The sequence below is a fragment of the Arachis hypogaea genome, chromosome 2 (assembly GCF_003086295.3).
Source record: "Arachis hypogaea cultivar Tifrunner chromosome 2, arahy.Tifrunner.gnm2.J5K5, whole genome shotgun sequence".
NCBI lineage: Eukaryota > Viridiplantae > Streptophyta > Magnoliopsida > Fabales > Fabaceae > Arachis > Arachis hypogaea.
Genome location: NC_092037.1, coordinates 84,154,093 through 84,175,591, shown reverse-complemented (window position 1 = coordinate 84,175,591; position 21,499 = coordinate 84,154,093). Strand labels below are relative to the sequence as shown.

At 30.2% G+C, this 21,499-nt stretch overlaps 2 protein-coding genes across 2 annotated transcripts; both read right to left on the bottom strand.

Annotated features, from left to right (window-relative positions):
* Window positions 1-740: 740 nt before the first annotated feature.
* Window positions 741-5,420, bottom strand: LOC112748345 (CASP-like protein 5B2). The gene is made up of 3 exons (XM_025796569.3): window positions 4,856-5,420; window positions 2,721-2,853; window positions 741-1,226 (listed from the first exon to the last, which is right to left on the bottom strand). The coding sequence occupies exons 1-3, from the start codon at window positions 4,987-4,989 to the stop codon at window positions 1,026-1,028; spliced, it is 468 nt and encodes a 155-aa protein (XP_025652354.1). The 5' UTR covers window positions 4,990-5,420; the 3' UTR covers window positions 741-1,025.
* Window positions 5,421-11,204: 5,784 nt separating this feature from the next.
* Window positions 11,205-11,614, bottom strand: LOC140177155 (uncharacterized). Its single transcript, XM_072209954.1, has 2 exons — window positions 11,315-11,614; window positions 11,205-11,222 (listed from the first exon to the last, which is right to left on the bottom strand). The coding sequence occupies exons 1-2, from the start codon at window positions 11,612-11,614 to the stop codon at window positions 11,205-11,207; spliced, it is 318 nt and encodes a 105-aa protein (XP_072066055.1).
* Window positions 11,615-21,499: the final 9,885 nt, after the last annotated feature.

The window sequence follows — 21,499 nt, the reverse complement described above, 5'->3', positions numbered from 1 at the left end:
GAGTGGGGGTGGGGGGCAAAAATAATCTCAGTTGTGCTGATCTTTCTCTAAGAGGTATTGTTAAACAATAACATGCAGTAAATATACTATTTTTTTAGTAAATAAATTTGGAAAAACCACAAAAATATATCCAAATTATTTTAGCACCGAAAAAAATGTATGATAGCGACAAAATTATCCTCAAATAATTTTAAAACGTGCTAAAATTGCTCAATTGCTCCGTTAATGAAAAAATGTGACGTAATTCACTTGTCAATGTCAAAATCTCACTTGCCACATAAAAAATTATGTTTGCCACATTATTCTTTTCTGTTAACATAGACGTCTCAATTTACAGATATAAATTTTTTTTTCTAGTTTTTTAAATAGTTTGAAGACATTTTTGCAGGGAGGAAGGAGGGGGGGATCTCTCTTTATCTTAAAAATGAACTCCAACGCCCAAAATGAGCTTTGACCCGGTTAGAAAAAGAAAAATAAATATTACACACAATATTCTCAATATCTTTGTCCCCTAACTTACCAAATAAGCATGAGTTTGAACAAAAAATAATCTTAACTATAAGTTCAGTTGCCTTAAGTTGCCATTAGCATGATTCTGAACTGGGAACCCTCAATGGATTGGTTCACGCGAGGATCATCAAATGGCAACGAGCATCATCGTCCACATTTCATATGGATTTTTAGTTATAGCAGACGAGATGGCACTGCACTTGCTTTCTAACTGTTACAGACTACTCAACTGATTGAATATGATTATATATAATATGGAATGCATGCAGCTCAAGCATGACATGTTCGTGACAATACAAGATAACAAATTCATACCTGAAGCTTAGTAAACCAGCATCTACATCTAAACCGAGAGTCGTGGCCGGTCAGATTAAAACAAAAAGAAGCAAAATCAATAAGGAAAATTTTTTGCCCCAAATGTCATCATAGGTCTGATACATGGATTTACAAGATCTTTCAAAGACACTAGGATGTGTATGGTCTTCATCTCTGTCTAGCACGCGAAACGAGTCGATCTAGACTGATGCTAAGATCCAAAACATCACATGTGATGACATTGCTGTAAAAAACCACGTGATAAATGCCATGGCTACAGAAACCTGGTACCTGTGGCATGGAATACTCTTGTGCTTCTTGCAGAAATCCAGGTCTTTTGCGTATAAAACTATGATTCCTGCAGATGAGCAAGCAGCTGCTAGCGACAAAGTAGCTGTTACCTGCTTTCATAATTCACAATTAGTTCAACCAATCCAACATCAATCTTTATCAGATTATAAATAATATAGTGTAATATGAGAAATGGAAAAAGACACGTTTGATCCAATCCTATAATTATAAATAGAATGTAGCAGTTGAAGCAGAGACTTATCAACACTGCTCAAGTCTTAAGCTTCACCAGGCATGCATAACTAATTCACTAGATAACCAAATAAAGCAGTACTGAATTACTTGCAAGACACAATTGTGATGCTATTGAGGTTCCCGTTGAACCATTAAGATATACTAATGACATACATTAATGTTATGTTTAATTTAAAATTTATTCTTGGACTCATACACAAACAAGGCCACTTGTTTGAAAATAATAATACAAACTTTTTAATTGTTGTGCATTGTGTTTCTCATATTATTAATGGTTTAAATGCAAACATAATTAACAGAAAAGATTTTGGTGTCATTTGATTTATAAAGCTAAACCAACCTACTGGGACTGTCATTTGATCTATAAAGCTAACTCAACTTACGGGGACAAGTGTTACATCAGTTACTTCTTGTAACTTAAATCTTAAATTTATATATAACTTCTTTGCTTGCTAGGCCTATCTTCCTTCCTAGACCCCAGTGAAAACCTCATGCACTAGGCCACTTTCTTAGGAAACTTATAGAAGTTACAATAAATTTAAGTAAATTAAGATTAAAAATGTTATTTTTATCAATCATGCTGTAGTGTATACAAAAAATCAGTTACCAAATCAAACCATCCATATAGAATACATGTTGAAATACAAAATACACACTGAAGATGTTATACACAAATACATAGTGGCTGCTTTTTCATATGCATATAGCATTTTTGTATTTTTATACACAGTTATGGCACCTAAAAGAAGGTACCATAAAAAGTAAGGTATACATAACATGAAAGAGAAGAATAAAAGAGCAAGGATATGAGAGTGTAAGGGTTATTGATTGTAACAGCTAGTGTTAATTGGTTATGCCATGTAGGTTTCCATTTTATTTGTCTTTAATGCTTTGGCATTATGGAGTTTGGACACTAAACCCCCTAATTACCATTGCATAATAGATGATGACGTTTTAAGAAGATGAAATTTGGATACTATACTCCTTAATTCCCATTGTAATACATATATGACATGTCTATGTTTCACAATTTCTAAAACTTGGCAGGTCTGTGTCATGCCAGTGTCCTTATCTACGCAACATCAGCAGCTGTAATAAACTTAAAACGTTTAGTTTTACAAGAAATTTTGTGACTATTTCAAGTTATTAGCAACAAGTTTATAACTGTATGTATTAGTGCCATTTGAGTTCATGTTCAATTAAACAATAAATATGATTTTATTTATGCATATTTTCTCCTTTCACTTTCTTTCAATAAACTTGAATTTACTTCTCCTGATAAAAACAGGGAAATTAAAATGAAAGTATCCATTATTTTGTTAGAGGAAAGAGGGTGGCCTGATTATTACCCAATCACCAACAACAAACAGGCTGACAAGAATTGGATTTTGTAGGTCTCTTTTTCTCCTTAAGGCATAGATATCAAGACATGCAAGTCCAAAGCTCCAGAGAACTTGAAGTCCCATTGATGCAATTAAATAGCTGAAAGTTTAGAAAAGTACCAGAGTTATGTTCACAGAAAATACATAACAATCTACCTTGAGTCAGTTTTAACAAATGTTGTAAACATAAGTGAATGTTTTAACTATCAAACAAAGCTATCATAGAATCTCACACATTGAACAAATGAGTACATCACACACAAGGAAAGAGGGCAATGGTAGAAAATGACAACAAATGTTAAATTCACACAAACATGCAAAGAGGAAGAGGCAACAAATCTTATGCACTCAAACTATCATCTTTCCATTAAACCATTAAACCATTAAACAAGGACAAAAAGTTCATATTAATAACAAATTCTGAGATGCAGATATCACTGATTAAAACAATAATAAAGCCTTTCCATAGTCAACGACATGGACCAAACAATGTTATTGTGTTCTGTTAGGCTGCGTTTGTTTACAGGTATGGAACATTGAAACACGGACACAGAGATACAAAATCATATTTGACAGATAAGACATGGACAGAGATATGAATTAGTGTATTTTGTTTCCTTTATGACAGGAAGGATAGAGAGACTAAGAAGAGACACAACCTATTTTTTATTTTTTCTTTCATAATTTATATCAAATTTCATAATTATATTTTTTATCATCATATTTTTCTTCCTAAACTTTTTGTATGAAAAAAAAAAAGAGTAAATTAGACTTTCATAATTTGTTCTAGTTTAACACAACAAAATACAAGAACATTAATTTGTATCTCTATCTTTAGTGTCTTGTTCTCAGTGTTCTGTCTTGTCCTGTCTCATAACCAAACGCAATCTTATATACTAGGTCCCTAGGAACAACATTTCAATCCAAATGTTGTTGGTGATATCACTAAAAATGATTCTAAGAATGCATCTCCTTTATGCATTCTAGAAGAAGCTCAATTAGTTGTATGGGCAGCATGTAATTATTTTCTCCCTTTAATACACACAAACAAACATATTGTTTTGAAAAGAACCACCCAATCGTCATGTCACAATATACAACAAAATTCATGCGAAATTTTCTCCATCATAACCACATAGAAAGATTCTCAATCAAAATAGGATAGACATCAGAATACGCATGCATTAAATTTCACATTTGACCAAAGGAGCTATTATTCATGTCAATTAGCTATTAGTTATGCTTCAGTAGTTCCCAAACTTAGCCACTAAAAACAAGATCATGGCATTGACAACATGTAAGAAGCATATCCCAATTCCCCATGCCAATTCTATCCTATAACTCCAGTAAAACACCCAAAGAGACTGCATGGTTAACCAAGTGAGAAGCAGAAAAACCACTTTCCTTAATCAGCCCAATGGAAAAATATATATAAATAACAAATGTAACTCGTTTTCTTTAACTACTCTTAAATGCACACATAGGCTGTTAATGCAGTCTTTTACATACAGATCATTCTTGAATTTTTCACAGTTAAAATCCTTTCCTTTAAACACTAAAGCAACCTTTAGTTGAAAATCATCCTCAGACTTCAACCATTCTGGTATGCCACCCACCACTACCATGGGCACCATTCATTAGGGTGTGATTTCATACTATGGGCATGTTTGGATGGAGGAGTATGGACAGTAAAAACGTGGTGGAAATATTAACAATTTAACATGCCATTATTTCAGGTAAACATACTCACTTTTCAGTAAATAAAAATAGATAGATTATAACTTCACCAAGGTATCCTCCTAATTATCCCATGCTCGTTTTCACAAACATAGCATACCCTCTAAATTTAGAAATGATAATTCACGCATCCATTCCCAAAATAGAAAGGGAAAAAAAATCATGTTCATCCAAAACATAACCTAAATCCTAATCAAACACATGCAAACAAACATAAATCTGCATACAAATACAAAGCCTCGCAAAAAGTAACTAAAGCTAAACACTTTCAGCAACACCAATTACTTAGAACCTTAACGGAAAACATTAATTGCATAAAAATCCTTACTTAAAATCTAAAAAAAGAACGAGCCAGAGAGTCATACCAGAAAGCAGTGAAGTTAGAAAATTCAGCTGCTGTGACCATTAGGCCAATTGAAGCACAACCAAACGCACATTGCCCTAATCTCAAGAAGAACCCACTCCTCGTACCTGGCCCACCCACCATCCGCTTCATCATCCCCCTTCTTTTTTTCTATTTCAGGAGAAGAACAACATAAAGAGAAAAGGGGAAAATGAAAACCCTAGATTTCAGAGTGGTTCAATTGAAGGGGAATCTCTGTTCCTTTTTGTTCTATTTTCTATACATTGGAAAGGGTTTGATTGAAGGATGGGTATTGTGAAAGTGATAATATGTGTGTGAGAGAGAGGAAGCGAAGGAAAGAAAAGTGTGAGTAAGTGAGTGTAAGTGGAAGATGGGAGCTGAGAGAGGAAGTGAGTATGTGAGTGAGTAAATGGTGGAATGGTGAGTGGTTTGTTGCTCACAAAAAGTGCTTCTCCTCTCTTGCAACTAGGGAGGAGCAGGTTCCATCATCTCGCTTAATCGCTTTTCTTTAACAATTTAAAACAAAGGGTAAACAAAAAAAAATGCATTCCAATTATTGGGTACCTAACAAAAAAAGGCTGATTTTTTTTTATATGGAAGAAATATGGTATTTTTTTGGAAAATTGGATTATTTGGTATAATTATAGATGGATGGATTTTGTAGGTGAAAAGTTAACACGTGGGGAGCGTGGTGCAACATGGGGGGCGTGTTGGACACGTGGCAGCGTATTAGCCAACACGTGGGGGGTGTGGTGTAACACGTGGAGGGTGTGTTGAATGAGTTCCACAATACTGTAATACACTTCAAATATCAATATTCAACCAAAACACCATCTCCATTTCCATATTAAAAATAATTTCTGACAAAAAAATGTCATTCAATTTTCTTATTGATAAAAATATTTTTAAATTATTTAAAAATAGGAGAAAAATATACATTGATAAATTAAAATATTCTACGATAACGGTAAAGAATAATGTAACAAAGTTAGTTTTTTTGTATAAAAAGTGAGACTTTAAAATTGAGAAATAAATTATATTATGTTTTTTCATGCAGATCATAATTGATATTTTTAATATATTTTAAATTATTTAAAAATATTTTTATCCATAATAAAATTTAAGAATAATTTTATTAACACTAAAAAAATTCGAATATATTTTTTATGATTTATCCTAAAATAAATTGATGCATTCATCGATACGCCTCGTTAAACAAATTATTGATATTAAAAGAAGAGTTTAATTTTAATAAATTATTAGTGATCCAAGTCAATGATAACATAAGATCTTCTTTCAAGTGGTTCTTTTTTAAAAGTTTTTTTAAAAAATAAAAATAATTTTATATTTAAATATTTTATATAAAAATATTTTTTTATTTAGTAATTATATTTAAATATAACAATATAAAAATATTTATTTATTTATTTATTATATTAAAATATTTTTAAGTAAAAACAATTTTAAAAAATATTTTTTTAATATTTTTATTTATTATTAAAATTTTATCAAATACATTATAAAATAAAAAATATTATTATTAAAAAAATTCATCAACTTAATAAAAGTCATCAACTTAATAATAACTAAACAAATACGGTGTAAAAGTTAACATATTTTAAGATTTTTATTACTTTTAGATTTACTCTATAATATTTTATGGACTAAAATTATCAGTTGTTATTTTTAAAATAAATTTTAAAATAATCTTTTTTTCATATATAAAATCATATAATTTGTTAAAAATTTGTTTTTTTACCTTATTTTAAATTTTTATTTTAATAATCTTTATATCAAAAAAATTAATTTGTTGCTATTGTCATAGGAAATAAAAAATTTTAAATTTTTTTTACAAAGTGTATATTAATTATAGGATTGTATGCTTTTATTACTTTGATTCTTCTATCACCTATATATATCCCTATGTATTGTACCTTTCAACTCACTTAATAATACACTTTTCAGATTATTTTCTTATTTTTAATATGGTATCAAAAATATATGTTTCTTTTTTTTCCATGAAAATTCATTCATAGCCCCCTTGTTTTTTTTCTTTCGGCAGTGCTCTTTTCCCTCAATTTTTTATTCTTTTCCGACGCTTTGGATCGTCACAGACGCCACCATCGTATTCATCTCTTCGTCAAGATTCCAACGTTGCCAGACTTGCCGTCGGACGCTCCCTCACGCGCCGCCAGAAGACCGGTAACCACTTCAAGTTCTTCTCTCCACAGATGCCATCCAGAAACCGTTGGATCCACGCCTAGGATCAACGGCACCAAACAGCACCACATGTTGAAACCAGCACCCATGCGGATCCACTCCAGCCCCATCCAACCCGACCCACGCCCGCGCTCTCCTACCCGCTTGCCAGCTCCCTGTTTGCGTCAGCGCTGACGTGTCTCCTTTCTCCAACTTAAAGAATCATTTGTGCATAATTCTTTTGTTGTTTGGGAACATGCAAATTCTTAAGTTTGGTATTATGATACATTAGTATCTTTAGTTATTTTCTTTAACATTTTTCTTAATAAACTTAGTAATTTTCTTATTATAATTTAGATTCTTGTGACTTCATTGATTTTATGTGGAGTTGTTTCGAGTTACGAGGTATTCAAGAGATTCTTAAAGATTTTAGGCAAGAGCACAGAAAACCAAAGGAGCAAGCAGAGAATGTTCCAAGAAGAAGCCAACGCGCAGGAAACCAAGAACTAAAGTGGCGTGCAACACCATCAAAGCACCATGAAACTATGGCGTGTAACGCCACCAACAAGGCCTAAGCCTTGGAGTTGCACACCTTCGGCCTCCACAAGAGAATGGCATCCCATGCCCTTCCTAAATGCCATGTTGGGCCAAACTCCAGGGGAGCCCCCAACCATGCCGTGTAATGCCACTTCAAGGGTGTTAAACGCCAAGCAAGAAGGCAAAGCTCCAGGGACCAAAGGAACCTTAGCGTGTAACGCCACTGATTAATCCATAATTTATGGTAAATTTTGGATTGAATTGAATGAATTTCATCACATAAACCCACATTTATTCACTTAAATAGCATGCTTTTATATTTTCTCTCTAAATTATGTCTAAATGTGAAATATGCTTTTTATGCCTAATTTAATTAATTTTATTTCTCTTTTATTTCATTCGATGTCGTGATGTTTTTGATGAGTGATTTCAGATACAATGGGTAAGAGTGGTTTGATAAGAATGAAAGAGAAGCATCAAAGTGGGAGAAAATATGAAGAAACAAAGGAGAAGAGCTTTCTAGAGTGTGTACACACGAGTTATAAGGAAGTCAAATAATAATAATAATAATATATAAGTTATTAATCTAAATGACATTAGTAACTTAAGGGCGAAAGGTATTTGGTGAAGCATTAGCAAAGTTAAGCTCAACAAAGAGTACTAATATTTACTCATATCGACAGATATCGAATTCGATAATAATATTATTAACTAAACTCTATTAAAATATCAATTACTCAAATTAAAATATAGATATAAGTTTTACTTATAAATTACTAGAATTATAGTTTTAATTATATAAAATATTTCATTATAAAATATAAATATATATAAGAATATTGATTGAATTCAAATAGTTATAAAGTTAGTTCAATTACTGATAATAAAATAATTTCTAAAAATAAAAAATTTTAATTTATGAAATAAATTATAACTTATTTATATTTATATTTTTAAAATTGAAGGTCGCTACAATATGCTAACTCACTACTCATCAAGCTGATAATAATATATAAATATTATTTTTAAAAGTGACAGTGACTATTAAATTTTAAATGTTTAACCATTTTTAATATTAAAAATAATAAAATCAATGAGTAATTATTTATTTATTTTCAACAAATGACAATTACTTAATAATAATAATAATAATAATAATAATAATAATAGTAATAATAGTAATAATAATAATAATAATAATAATAATAATAATATATAGTTTGTTATTAAATTAAAATATTTGTATTAGAATTTTATTTTATTTTTTTTAAAATTCACAGCATTAATAGTTGAAAATGTAGATATTTTTTATGATTCATGAGTAAAACTTTAAACTATTTTACTCTTTTACTAAATTGATTTGAGCAAGTACAATTTAACATGAGATAAATTTATCTTTGAATTATCTTTTTTATTAACATAACAAAAGAAACTATTATAAAGAATTGTTTTTATTAAATCCATCTAGAACTATTTTATATTCTAATATTATATTTATTTTTGCAATCAAAATAATATGACCAACAGTATTACCTGTTGAAAAACTTACTAATATATTTTGAGAAGGTACGATATAATTTATACTGAATTTGGATCCTTTAAATTTTAAATTTTTATTTTAGAGGATAAAGTGTGATCTCTCACTCTTGAATAGTTTTTTTCTCATATTTTCTCTTGGTTCTACCTATGAAATAAATGGTGAAAGATCACACTTTACCCTCTAAAATGAAGCTCAAAATTTAGAAGATTCAAATTTATTTATACTTACCCTTTTATGTATAAGCAGCGTTGTATATAATTATTCATGATCCATACAAAACGGAAAGTAAACCAACAAGACGAATAAGAAGATGCACAATCACATTAATCAATGTTATTTCATCACTCAATTTCTCAAATTAGAAATAAAATTAAGCACGTAAGAAATATATATTTTTTTTTTGTGAAGAAAGGGGGTCAACGACCCCAACAGAAAAAGAAAACAACAAAAGAAAAGAAAAAACACCACCTAAAGAGTCCCTCTCAATCTAAGAGAACCCATACAATCAGAAGAAAGAGCATTAAAAATATCAGGAATAGAATCTTCAATGATGTGAAGACCTAGCGGCATTGATTGCCCCTTCTTTGCTAGAATGTCCGCCACTGAATTTGCTTCGCGGAGAATGTGGTTCCAATGCACCTGTTGGATGCGACTTGATAAGATTTGGATTTCTTCTACAAGTGATGCACAAGAGTGAAGGGCAGGGCATCCATGTTTAGTGAAGTTGATAGCATCGAGAGAATCTGATTCCATGATAACATAGTTCCAGTTGTGGGTGATGGCCAGTTGGAGTCCTTTAATGACCCCCCATAATTCTGCATGCATAATAGAACAATTTTCAATATTACATGTGAACGACTTTAGAAATCTGCCTAAATGATTTCGGACAACTCTGCCACAAGCAGCATTGTTGTTGATGGAAAAGTAGGAACCATCAACATTAATCTTGATTATACTTTCAGGAGGGGGTACCAACGAACAAGACACCATGTGGAGTTAGTGACTTGCTTTGGTATGATGAGGTTATGTAGGACTCTTTTAATCTCAGAGCTCCTCACTTTAATGGACTCTGCCACGGCTGCTGGGTTAGTGATAATTCCTTTAAAGATGAATTTGTTGCGGAAGTACCATAGGGAGGAAATCGCAACCCCAAAGGTGCAAGGCCACTCATTTGTCTTGGAGAGGTTGTGAATGAGCCAATCGTGTTTGCCAAGATTGTAAAACTCTTTCACTTGGTCTTTAGGTTGAAGAAATTGCCATACAAGAGAGGCAAAAGAGCAATCTCTTAGCACATGTAGACTTGTTTCCTCATTTATGTGACATCTTGGACACTGATCATTGTGTGTTAGGTGTCTTCGTTTTCTCTCTATGTTGGTCAAGATAGCATCATGCGCCACTAGCCAGATGAAGGATTTAATCCTTTCAGGTTCCTTCCAGCTCCATGAAAGCTTGAACACTCGATCATGTGACACCTGGTCATTTTGAATGGCGTGGTAGGCTATTTTCAAGCTGAATGATCCATCCGAAGAGGGTGTCCAGGCTATATAATCCTTCGATCTCCAAGGGGATGGTGGAACAAGGTTCATTATCTTGCTAATCACATCATCTGACAGCCACTCCTTTAATCTGGTAACATCCCAGCCGCCTGAAACCAAAAGGACATCAGTTAGAGATATATTTAAATCGACTTCATTAATTACCTGAAATGTCTGTTGGCTCAATCTTCCAATGTTTGGGACCCAGTTATGTGTCCAGAACTTAATTTGAGAGCCATCACCAACTCTCCACACCATATTCTTTTCCACATCTTGCCAAGCTGAGCAGATCCCTTTCCAAAAGTTTGATTCAATGCGTCTTCTCTCAACTTGTGGAATAATGTCGTTGCCACATTTATATTTTGCTCTGAGAACTCTTGCCCATAAGGAATCTTTGCTTTCAATAAGTCCCCAACCAGCTTTCATCATATACGCGTGGTTTAGGTCCTTTGCATGCCGCAGTCCTAGACCTCCCGATTGTTTCACTTTAGTTATGGTGCTCCAATTCAGCAAATGCACTTTTTTTTGAGTTGTCTGTCTCACCCCAAATAAAGTTCCTGCATTTACGGTCAATGGCATTACAAATAGATATAGGTAACATAGCAGATTGCATTGTATATGTAGGAATAGAAGATAGAGTTGATTTTACCAGAGTAGTTCTTCCTGCGAGAGAGAGGGAAGACGCTTTCCAACTGTTAAGCCTTGCATTTAGCTTGCTTTCAATCTCTTTATATGTATTTTTGGTGACCCTAGAATGAATTATTGGAACACCTAAGTACTTTCCAAGATCCTCAGTTCTTGCGAATTGTAGCTTATCACTAATCTCAGTTCTAATGTTGTAACCGACATTCTTGGAGAAGAAGATCCTTGTTTTATCCTTGCTAACACGTTGTCCTGAACTAGCACAAAAAGCTTCTAAAACTCTGTGGATGACATCAACCTGCTCCATATTCGCTTCAGCAAATAGAATAAGATCGTCTATATAGCAATATTTCTTTCTTCGTAAGAAATATAATTTACATTAAGAAGACTCAACATGTGAATAATTATGATAAATTAATTTGCATGGAATAATAATGATAAAATTTATAATAAAAAATTATAAAAACTTAAATAAATAACAAAATAAAAGAAATAAAAGAGATAGAGTATATTAACGAATAATAATGTTTTGCAGTTTATATAAAAAAAATTAAACAGTAGAATAATGCATTATAGGAGAAGAAAAATATTACCTTCTTATTGAATGGAAGAGCAATTAGTTAAAAAATGAGATTTTTTTAAGATATATGACTTTTTACAATAAATAAGTTATGAAATATAAAAATAAAAAAAATAAAAAAAAATAAAATTGTATTTTTTATAATAAATTAAAAAATATTCACAACTATATAATTGATGGTGGACATATAATTATTAGACAATAAATTACAAAAAAATATTAATAGAAATATTAGATTTGATATTAAAATAAAAATATAAATAATAAATAAAAATTTAAAATTAAAACTTTTAATAAAAAAACCTCAAACACTTAATGTTATAATAAATTAAATCTAATAATATATATTTAATTTAGTTAAATTAAATAATTAATATAATAAATTAATTATAGTTGTTTGACTCAATAAAATAAGTTAAATAAATAAAAATATTTTATGCATCTATCATATAAAAATTATAATACTTTTAAAAAGTATTAATAAAAAAACATAAGCCGAAATATTAATGTAAATTAAAATAAAATTAATTTATTTATTTCAATCAAATTAAATAATTAATGTACTTGGTTAATTATAGTTAATATTAAAAAATAAAATATTAAATAATTTAATATTCATTTTAATTAAATTAATTAATTAATATATTTAAAAAATAAAATAAAATCAGCTAACAAATGATAGAGTCTCTCTATTTTTATCTAAAAATCTTAAATTTAAATCTCATTCATAACTTTAAAATAAATAAATAAATAAAAAATACCTTAAAAAATGTATCATCTAGGATATGATATTAATAGAAGAATTTCAATTTTAATAATGGATGACAGATAGATGGGTCTTTTTCATTTCCATCAAATGCATTGACTATCATTAAATAATTCATTATCAAATATGTCATGGGAAGTCATACATGATACACCTGACGAGTGTTTTTCCCTTCCGACACTTACAAGTTATTAGTTATTATTTATTACTTATTAGTAGGGTGTTTAAATTCAAATTGATCCAAATTAAATCGCTCATCCAATTTAATTTAAATCAAAACTGATTAAAACTGCACTAATCTAGATTTAATTGGATTTTATTTTTTGTAAACTGTTGGATCGAATTGAATTTCGAATTTACCAAGTGGAAGATGGAAGCTGAGAGAGAAAGTGAGTATGTGAGTGAGTGAATGGTGGAATGGTGAGTGGTTTGTTGCTCACAAAAAGTGCTTCTCCTCTCTTGCAACTAGGGAGGAGCAGGTTCCATCATCTCGCTTAATCGCTTTTCTTTAACAATTTAAAACAAAGGGTAAACAAAAAAAAAATGCATTCCAATTATTCGGTACCTAACAAAAAGATGTCATTCAATTTTTTTATTGATAAAAATATTTTTAAATTATTTAAAAATAAGAGAAAAATATACATTGATAAATTAAAATATTCTACAATAACGGTAAAGAATAATGTAACAAAGTTAGTTTTTTTGTATAAAAAGCGAGACTTTAAAATTGACAAATAAATTATATTATGTTTTTTCATGCGGATCATAACTGATATTTTTGATATATTTTTAAGGGTAAAAAACAGAAATAAGCCATGGAGAAAAAGAAATCACGTGAATCAGTCAAAACGAAATTTGATTCACGAATCAACCAATGCACAAATATATACAAATATATGTAGTTCGAATCAAACCGTTTGAAATTTGGATTGAATGTAATTCGAATTGAGCTACTTTGAATTACATGAAAAGCTGAAACATACATAATTCGAATTGAGTTAATTCGAATTACTATGAAATCTGAACTAAGCATAATTCGAATTGAGTTGGTTCGAATTACTCCTATGTAATTCGAATAATGTTGATTCGAATTACATATTGTACAATAAGAACTAGAAAAAATACTATATAATATAAAAAAATATACTAAAAGAAGTATAAAACAAGATTATAGTAAATTAATTTTAATATAAAATTATTAAATATAAATTAATTTTAACTTCTATTAGTACATTGAATTAAAAATAACATATAAAAATGTACTTGTATTTATTAAATTTTAATAATATATAAAAATTTAATGACTTTTTAAATATTCTTTTTATAATAGGAGTACATTTTTATATACTTTAAATACTTTATATAAAATGTACTTGTATTTATCATACAAAAATAAAGTGTTCGTGCCAATATAATAACATTATAACATTTTAAATCAATTTTTTTTTAGGATTTTAGATTAAAAACAGCACATGAAAAAGTATTATTGGTATTTTAAAGTTAATTTTTATAAAATTTTATAAATTAATTAAAAAAATATATATATAAATCATTGACGTTTTATAAAATTTTTTAGATTTGTGTCTTCTGAAAAGTAAAAAATATATATATATAGTAGAGTAAAACTTACCTGAAACCAAATAAAATAGTGTAACACACACACACACACACACACACATATATATATATATATATATATATATATATATATATATAGTAGAGTAAAACTTACCTGAAACTAAATAATATAGTGTAACATACATCTTTGATCAATATTAAAAAAAATTAGTCTAATTATGTACATAAAATCCTAAAAAATATAGTTCTATTCTTTTTAATTAAGTTAGCTTTAAAATACCAATAATACATTTTTATGTGCTGCTTTTAATCTAAAATCCTAGAAAAAAATTGATTTAAAATATTATAATGTTATTATATTGGCACAACACTTTATTTTTATATGATAAATACAAGTACATTTTTATATAAAGTATTTAAAGTATATAAAAATGTACTCCTATTATAAAAAGAATATTTAAAAAGTCATTAAATTTTTATATATTATTAAAATTTAATAAATACAAGTACATTTTTATATGTTATTTTTAATTCAATGTACTAATAGAAGTTAAAATTAATTTATATTTAATAATTTTATACTAAAATTAATTTACTATAATCTTGTTTTATATTCTTTTAGTATATTCTTTTATGCTATATAATATTTTTTCTAGTATCGTATTGTCCAATGTGTAATTATTCGAATTACACAGGAGTAATAATTCGAATTGACTCAATTCGAATTATGTATGTTTCAGCTTTGCATGTAATTGGAAGTAGCTCAATTCGAATTACATTCAATCTAAACTCAAAACAGTTTGATTCGAACTACATATATTTGTGCATTGATTGATTCATGAATCAAATTTCGTTTTACCTGATTCACGTAATTTCTTTCTCTCCATGATTTATTTTTGTTTTTTATCCTACTTTTAAATTATTTAAAAATCTTTTTATTTATAATAAAATTTAAAAATAATTTTATCAACACTAAAATAATTCGAATATATTTTTTATGATTTATCCTAAAACAAATTGATACATTCATCATACGTCTCATTAAACAAATTATTGATATTAAAAGAAGAGTTTAATTTTAATAAATTATTAGTGATCCAAGTCAATGATAACATAAGATCTTCTTTCAAGTGGTTCTTTTTTAAAAGTTTTTTTAAAAAATAAAAATAATTTTATGTTTAAATATTTTATATAAAAATATTTTTTATTCAATAATTATATTTAGATATAATAATATAAAAATATTTGTTTATTTATTTATTATATTAAAAATATTTTTAAGTAAAAACAATTTTAAAAAATATTTTTTAATATTTTTATTTATTATTAAAATTTTATAAAACACGTTATAAAATAAAAAATATTATTATTAAAAAAATTCATTAACTTAATAAAATTCATCAACTTAATAATAACTAAACAAATACGGTATAAAAGTTAAGATATTTTAAGATCTTTATTACTTTTAGATTTACTCTATAATATTTTATGGACTAAAATTATCAGTTGTTATTTTTAAAATAAATTTTAAAATAATCTTTTTTTTTATATATAAAATCATATAATTTGTTAAAAAATTGTTTTTTACCTTATTTTAAATTTTTATTTTAATAATCTTTATAACAAAAAAATTAATTTGTTGCTATTGTCATAGGAAATAAAAAATTTTAAATTTTTTTTACAAAGTGTATATTAATTATACGATTATATGTTTTTATTACTTTAATTTTTCTATCACCTATATATATTTCTATGTATTGTACCTTTCAACTCACTCAATAATATACTCTTCAGATTACTTTCTTATTTCTAACATGGTATCAAAAACATATGTTTCTTTTTTTCCATGAAAATTCGTTCATAGCCCCCTTATTTTTTTCTTTCGGCAGTGCTCTTTGCCCTCGATTTTTTATTCTTTTCTGACGCTTTGGATCGTCACGGTCGTCACGATCGTGTTCATTTCTTCGTCAAGATTCCAACACTGCCAGACTTGCCGTTAGACGTTCCCTCATGCGCCGCCAGAAGACCGATAACCACTTCAAATTCTTCTCTCCACAGATGCCATCCAGAACCATTAGATCCACGCCTAGGATCAACCGCACCAAACAGTGCCACATGTCGAAACCAGCACCCACGCAAATCCACTCCAACCCCCGTCCAACCCGACTCACGCCCGCGCTCTCCTACCCGTTTGCCAGCTCCCTGTCTGCGTCAGCGCTGACGTGCCTCCTTTCTCCAACTTAGAGAATCATTTGTGCATAATTCTTTTGTTGCTTAGGAACAAGCAAACTCTTAAGTTTGGGATTGTGATACATTAGTATCTTTAGCTATTTTCTTTAACATTTTTCTTAATAAACTTAGTAATTTTCTTACTATAATTTAATTTTTTGTGACTCGTTGATTTGATGTGGAGTTGTTTTGAGTTATGAGGTGTTCAAGAGATTCTTAAAGATTTTAGGCAAGAGCACAGAGAACCAAAGAAGCAAGCAGGGGAGGTTCCAAGAAGAAGGCAACGCGCAGGAAACCAAGAACTAAAATGGTGTGCAACACTATCAAAACACCATGGAACCATGGCGTCTAACACCACCAACAAGGCCTAAGCCTTGGAGTTACACACCTTCGGCCTCCACAAGAGAATGGCATCCCACGCCCTTCCCAAATGCCACGTTGGGCCAAACTCCAGGGGAGCCCCCAACCATGGCGTGTAATGCCACTTCAAGGGTATTAAACACCAAGCAAGAAGCCAAAGCTCCAGGGACCAAAGGAACCTTGGCGTGTAACGCTACTAATGAATCCATATTTTATGGTAAATTTTGGATTGAGTTGAACGGATTTCATCACATAAACTCACATTTATTCACTTAAATAGCATGCTTTTATGTTTTTTCTCTAAATTATGTCTAAATGTGAAGACATGCTTTTTATGCCTAATTTAATTAATTGTATTTCTCTTTTATTTCATTCGATGCCGTGATGTTTTTGATGAGTGATTTCAGATACAATGGGTAAGAGTGGTTTGATAAGAATGGAAGAGAAGCATGCAAGTGGGAGAAAATATGAAGAAACAAAGGAGAAGAGCTTTCCAGAGTGTGTACGCACGAGTTAAAAATCAGCAAGTGTGCGTACGCACACATCTATGCGTACGCACACATCTATGCGTACGCACAAGTCCCAACACGTGATTTTATTAAAAAGTCACGTGGTTCACGATTTTAAAAGTTTGAATGTCCAATTTTAATGGCCTGAAGCTCATATGGAAGGGCTACCAAGGGGAGACAAAGGAAGAACACACTTAGGTATTTTTAGATAGTTTTTAGGAAGTTTTAGTTTAGTTTTTCTTAGATTTTCTCTCAACTTTTTTAGAATTTAACTGGATTTATTTTACAAGCTTACAATTTCATTTTGATCTTGGATTCTAACTTGTTTTTATTGTAAGTATTTCTTAATTTTTTCTTTAATTGCAATACGTGTGCTATACTTTCTTATAGTTTAAGTCACTTTGTTAATATATATATATATATATATATATATATATATATATATATATATATATTTGTAATTTTGATTTCTAGTGAATGAAATTGATGATTATTGGTTATTACATGTTTGTTTGAGTTGTCATTGTTGATTTTGTTCATTGATTGTTCATAGTTTTAAGTATTTTTGCAATTTTGTTATGTTTTGTGATTATCCCCCAAGTGTTTGTGAAAATGGAATGAATTTTCACTCCTTGACTTGGGGCAACAAGTATATAGGGTCCTAGAGTTATAATGTCAAATATTTAGTGGTGATTCTTGGGTTGTGAGTGTTAGAAAATTATTTTAATTTTTTAATTTGTTTGTGGGCAATACATATATTAATTATAATCACAAATTATGTTATTTTAAATTAAATAACTTATATAATGATGATCTCATTTATTGATTTAAATGCTAAATTGAATAAGTCATTATTATTTTTTATTTGAAATTAAATGAGAATAAAATCGGATATTATTTTTTGTTCTTTAGATAATTATCTTTTGAATTTTAGATATATTATCTTTTGGACTTTAGATACTATTTTATTTGGGCTTTAGGATTTAATGGGTATCATGCTCAAATATAAATAGTGTCTTCAGAGTTTCGATCCCCAATATATCAAAGCCACCTTTGTTGCTCTTTTCCCATCAAAAGAGTTACAATTCAGCTGCCTAGGAATACAGAAGGCTTTAGTTGAGAAAGATCGAAAGAACCACAAGACCAAAATTCTTCCATCAATTTCTAACTTTTATGAATAAAGATACGCTTCCGCATTATGATATATTTCAAAAATTTAATACAAATAATTTGAATTAATAAAATAATTTATTCCAACAAGTAATATCAGAACCATTTATAATTTAATCATCAAAATATTCAGTTTATTATTTCTTTTGAATTAATATATGTATATACATACGTCTCATACATTTGGAACTTTTTCTGCTGTAAAATTTTATATATATATTAAACATCCTTACGTGGTTCGGTTTAGTGCTACTGCATATATATAATTTTACTGTGGCTGCATTATATATATATATATATATATATATATATATATATATATATATATATGCCATCATGGGTTATCTATCTACTACTTGTATAATTGGCGTGGCTCATTAAGCCAGGTGTCGGTCTCACGTTATTTTGAAATAAAATAATGAAGAGTTTTTCACTCTTTCTCTCTCTCTCTCCATTCTATTCCCCTTTTACCATTCTCATTCTAGGCACACATCACATCCAAACCCCAAATCCAACTCGCAACATTCTAGGGATTGTGTTTGCGGTTCTATAATGTCTCAGAACGGGAAGCTCATGCCCAATCTCGACCAGCACAGCACCAAGCTCCTCAACCTTCGTCGAGAAAATCCTCATCACCGCTGCACACGTCACCTTCTACGAGCTCAACATCGACCTCTCCCAATGGGTTCGTTCCTTTATAATCTCCTTCCTTTCATCGATTTCATTCTCTATCTCTCTCTCTAACACTTTCTCTCTCTTCTTTCTGCGATTACCGTTTGCAAAGCCACAAGGAGGAGGAAGACGAGGAATAGGAAGAAGACGACGAGTATGGGCAGAGAGTAGTTACTAGGAAGCACAGGAGCGCCGTCTTTGAGAGCGGATCCGAGGAGAACCGTTACCATGAGAATGAGAATGAGAATGAAGATGAGGAAGTTGATGAAGCTAGGAGTCCAAGGTATATATATATACACATTCTAGATAGATATCTGCTAATTACATTTAACAATATTCTGAGTGGATAGTTTTCAATTTCATGGTTTCATGTGTTTGTTCTGAGGCTAATCCTCTAAATTATCGAAAATATCACTCACAACTTTCTCATTGCGATGCTAAAATGTTGAAAAACAATTGCGTAGTCATGGAGAAGCAAAATACTATTAACTACTAGGACCATGACTAATCTAGGATTTCACTCTATTTTGAATACTTTCTTTCTTTGCTTTGGTTCTATCATACCAAGTATTGACTACTGGTACTGATGGTAGAATTGCTGCCTAGATTTTTTCTGTCATCTCACATTTGATTAAACCGGTGATTTGTTCTACTTTTGTTTATGGTTTGTGGTATAGGTTTTGTATGTGAATGTCTTCTGTTACCTTACATTGCACCCTCGGTGTGGATTTAGGAAATTGCTTTCAGTTACTGGATAAATAGAACAAAAAATTTGTTTAAAACCTAGGGATAATAAGGATTTTTGGGATGCTATGAGATTCTATGACAGTTTTAAACTTTTAATTTCTATATTGACAGTGGATCTCCCCGAGAGGATAAAGATCAGATTCGTGATTCTGCTCCTGAAATTCGTGATGTATTTGGGGATTTTGACGATGATGAAGAGGAGGATGGATATGTAGTTCATCATGACATTGAACATGACTCAAATGTGAGTGCCTGCTACCAATAACTGATATATTTAGTTTGTCTTTGTGTTGCTTAAAATTTTGCAAATGAATAATCAAAGTAATCTCCTGCCTCATAGATCCCCTGTTGAAGAAGAGGGCCATGAAAAAGGTCTGAGGCCAGAGGATATACTTGCAGATGAAGATCATAGGTATGGGTCAGAAGAGAAAAATTATGAGATGAAAACTAAAGAGAAACCACTTGGGCCACCATTGGAGTTAGAGGTTCCGCTGCAACCACCTCCAGCTCTTCCAGAAAAGGTCTGTAATTTATGTGGAAGCCTGTGGTTTATATATTAATTTGAATTTAACTTTGACTTTGGGTGGCTGGATAAGAGTTCTTATTCTTCTTTTGGCATATGATGCCTTTATGATTTTTGGTGCAATATTTAAGGTGCCAAAGTGAAAAGTATGCAGTTTAAAATGATAGGTCAGTGGTCGCTACTTCTTCTTCATTTTTGTTGTTTCATTCAATTTAATGCCAAGGAAACTAACCTAATTTTGTTGGTTGCAGCTCAGGTTGTCAAAGTCAGAAATTGAAAAGGCGAGTTGAACATAGCCGATTAGCCGATTCGAGTAAGTAGCGTGGGTTGTTGTTCTGTTGTAGCTTAGTCGTGCTTATTGTGTTACTTGAGTCGTGTATTAGGGCAAAGAGATTAATTTGTATTCGTGCTTATTCTCTTTCTCTTATTCTTTGGTTTTTTATCCTTTTCAAGTGCTTTCATTTTATTTAATGTAAGTTTTTTTGGATTGGTTGTGTCTGAGTGTCATATTGCATTTTCGATCCCGGAAGGAAGGATCTTTGGTTTTTTGGCTCAGATTTTGTGTTGGTGATAAAAAATAGTTGACTTTTTGATTTTTACAACTGCAGATGTTAGTGGAAAATGGTTGAAATGACAAAGTCTAAATTGGAGTCCTTTAAATTGGCATTTAGGGAAGGAGAAACTGTTGAGAGCACAAAATGCACTTGAACAAGGTACTCTTTATCCTGTAATTTGGCAAACTAGACCCTTTTAAGTGTGGTTCAACTCTTTCGTACCTCTTTTTTTTTTTTCCAATCATATCTTTGGAAGCCATTTTAATCATAGATAAAGCTGGTATGGAATCTTGCATCATATTTGCCCTTTTATATTTGAAATTGATTAAGTCAAGAATCTAATTTCCTTTAACTTATGCTAAATATATCCCAGGAAAAATATGACAACACAGTTAAAGAATGCACAAAAGCATTAGATCTGAATCCAGTGTACATTAAAGCTTTAGTAAGAAGAGGAGAAGCTCATGAAAAGCTTGAACATTTTGAAGAAGCCATTGCTGGTAA

Excerpts from the sequence above, each read along its gene's own strand:
- LOC112748345 (XM_025796569.3), bottom strand. The coding sequence starts at position 4,989 with ATGATGAAGCGGATGGTGGGTGGGCCAGGTACGAGGAGTGGGTTCTTC. Across the intron at positions 2,854-4,855 it reads TCTAACTTCACTGCTTTCTG|CTATTTAATTGCATCAATGG; the intron begins GTATGACTCTCT and ends CTAAACTTTCAG. Across the intron at positions 1,227-2,720 it reads TGTTTGTTGTTGGTGATTGG|GTAACAGCTACTTTGTCGCT; the intron begins GTAATAATCAGG and ends TTATGAAAGCAG.
- LOC140177155 (XM_072209954.1), bottom strand. The coding sequence starts at position 11,614 with ATGGAGCAGGTTGATGTCATCCACAGAGTTTTAGAAGCTTTTTGTGCT.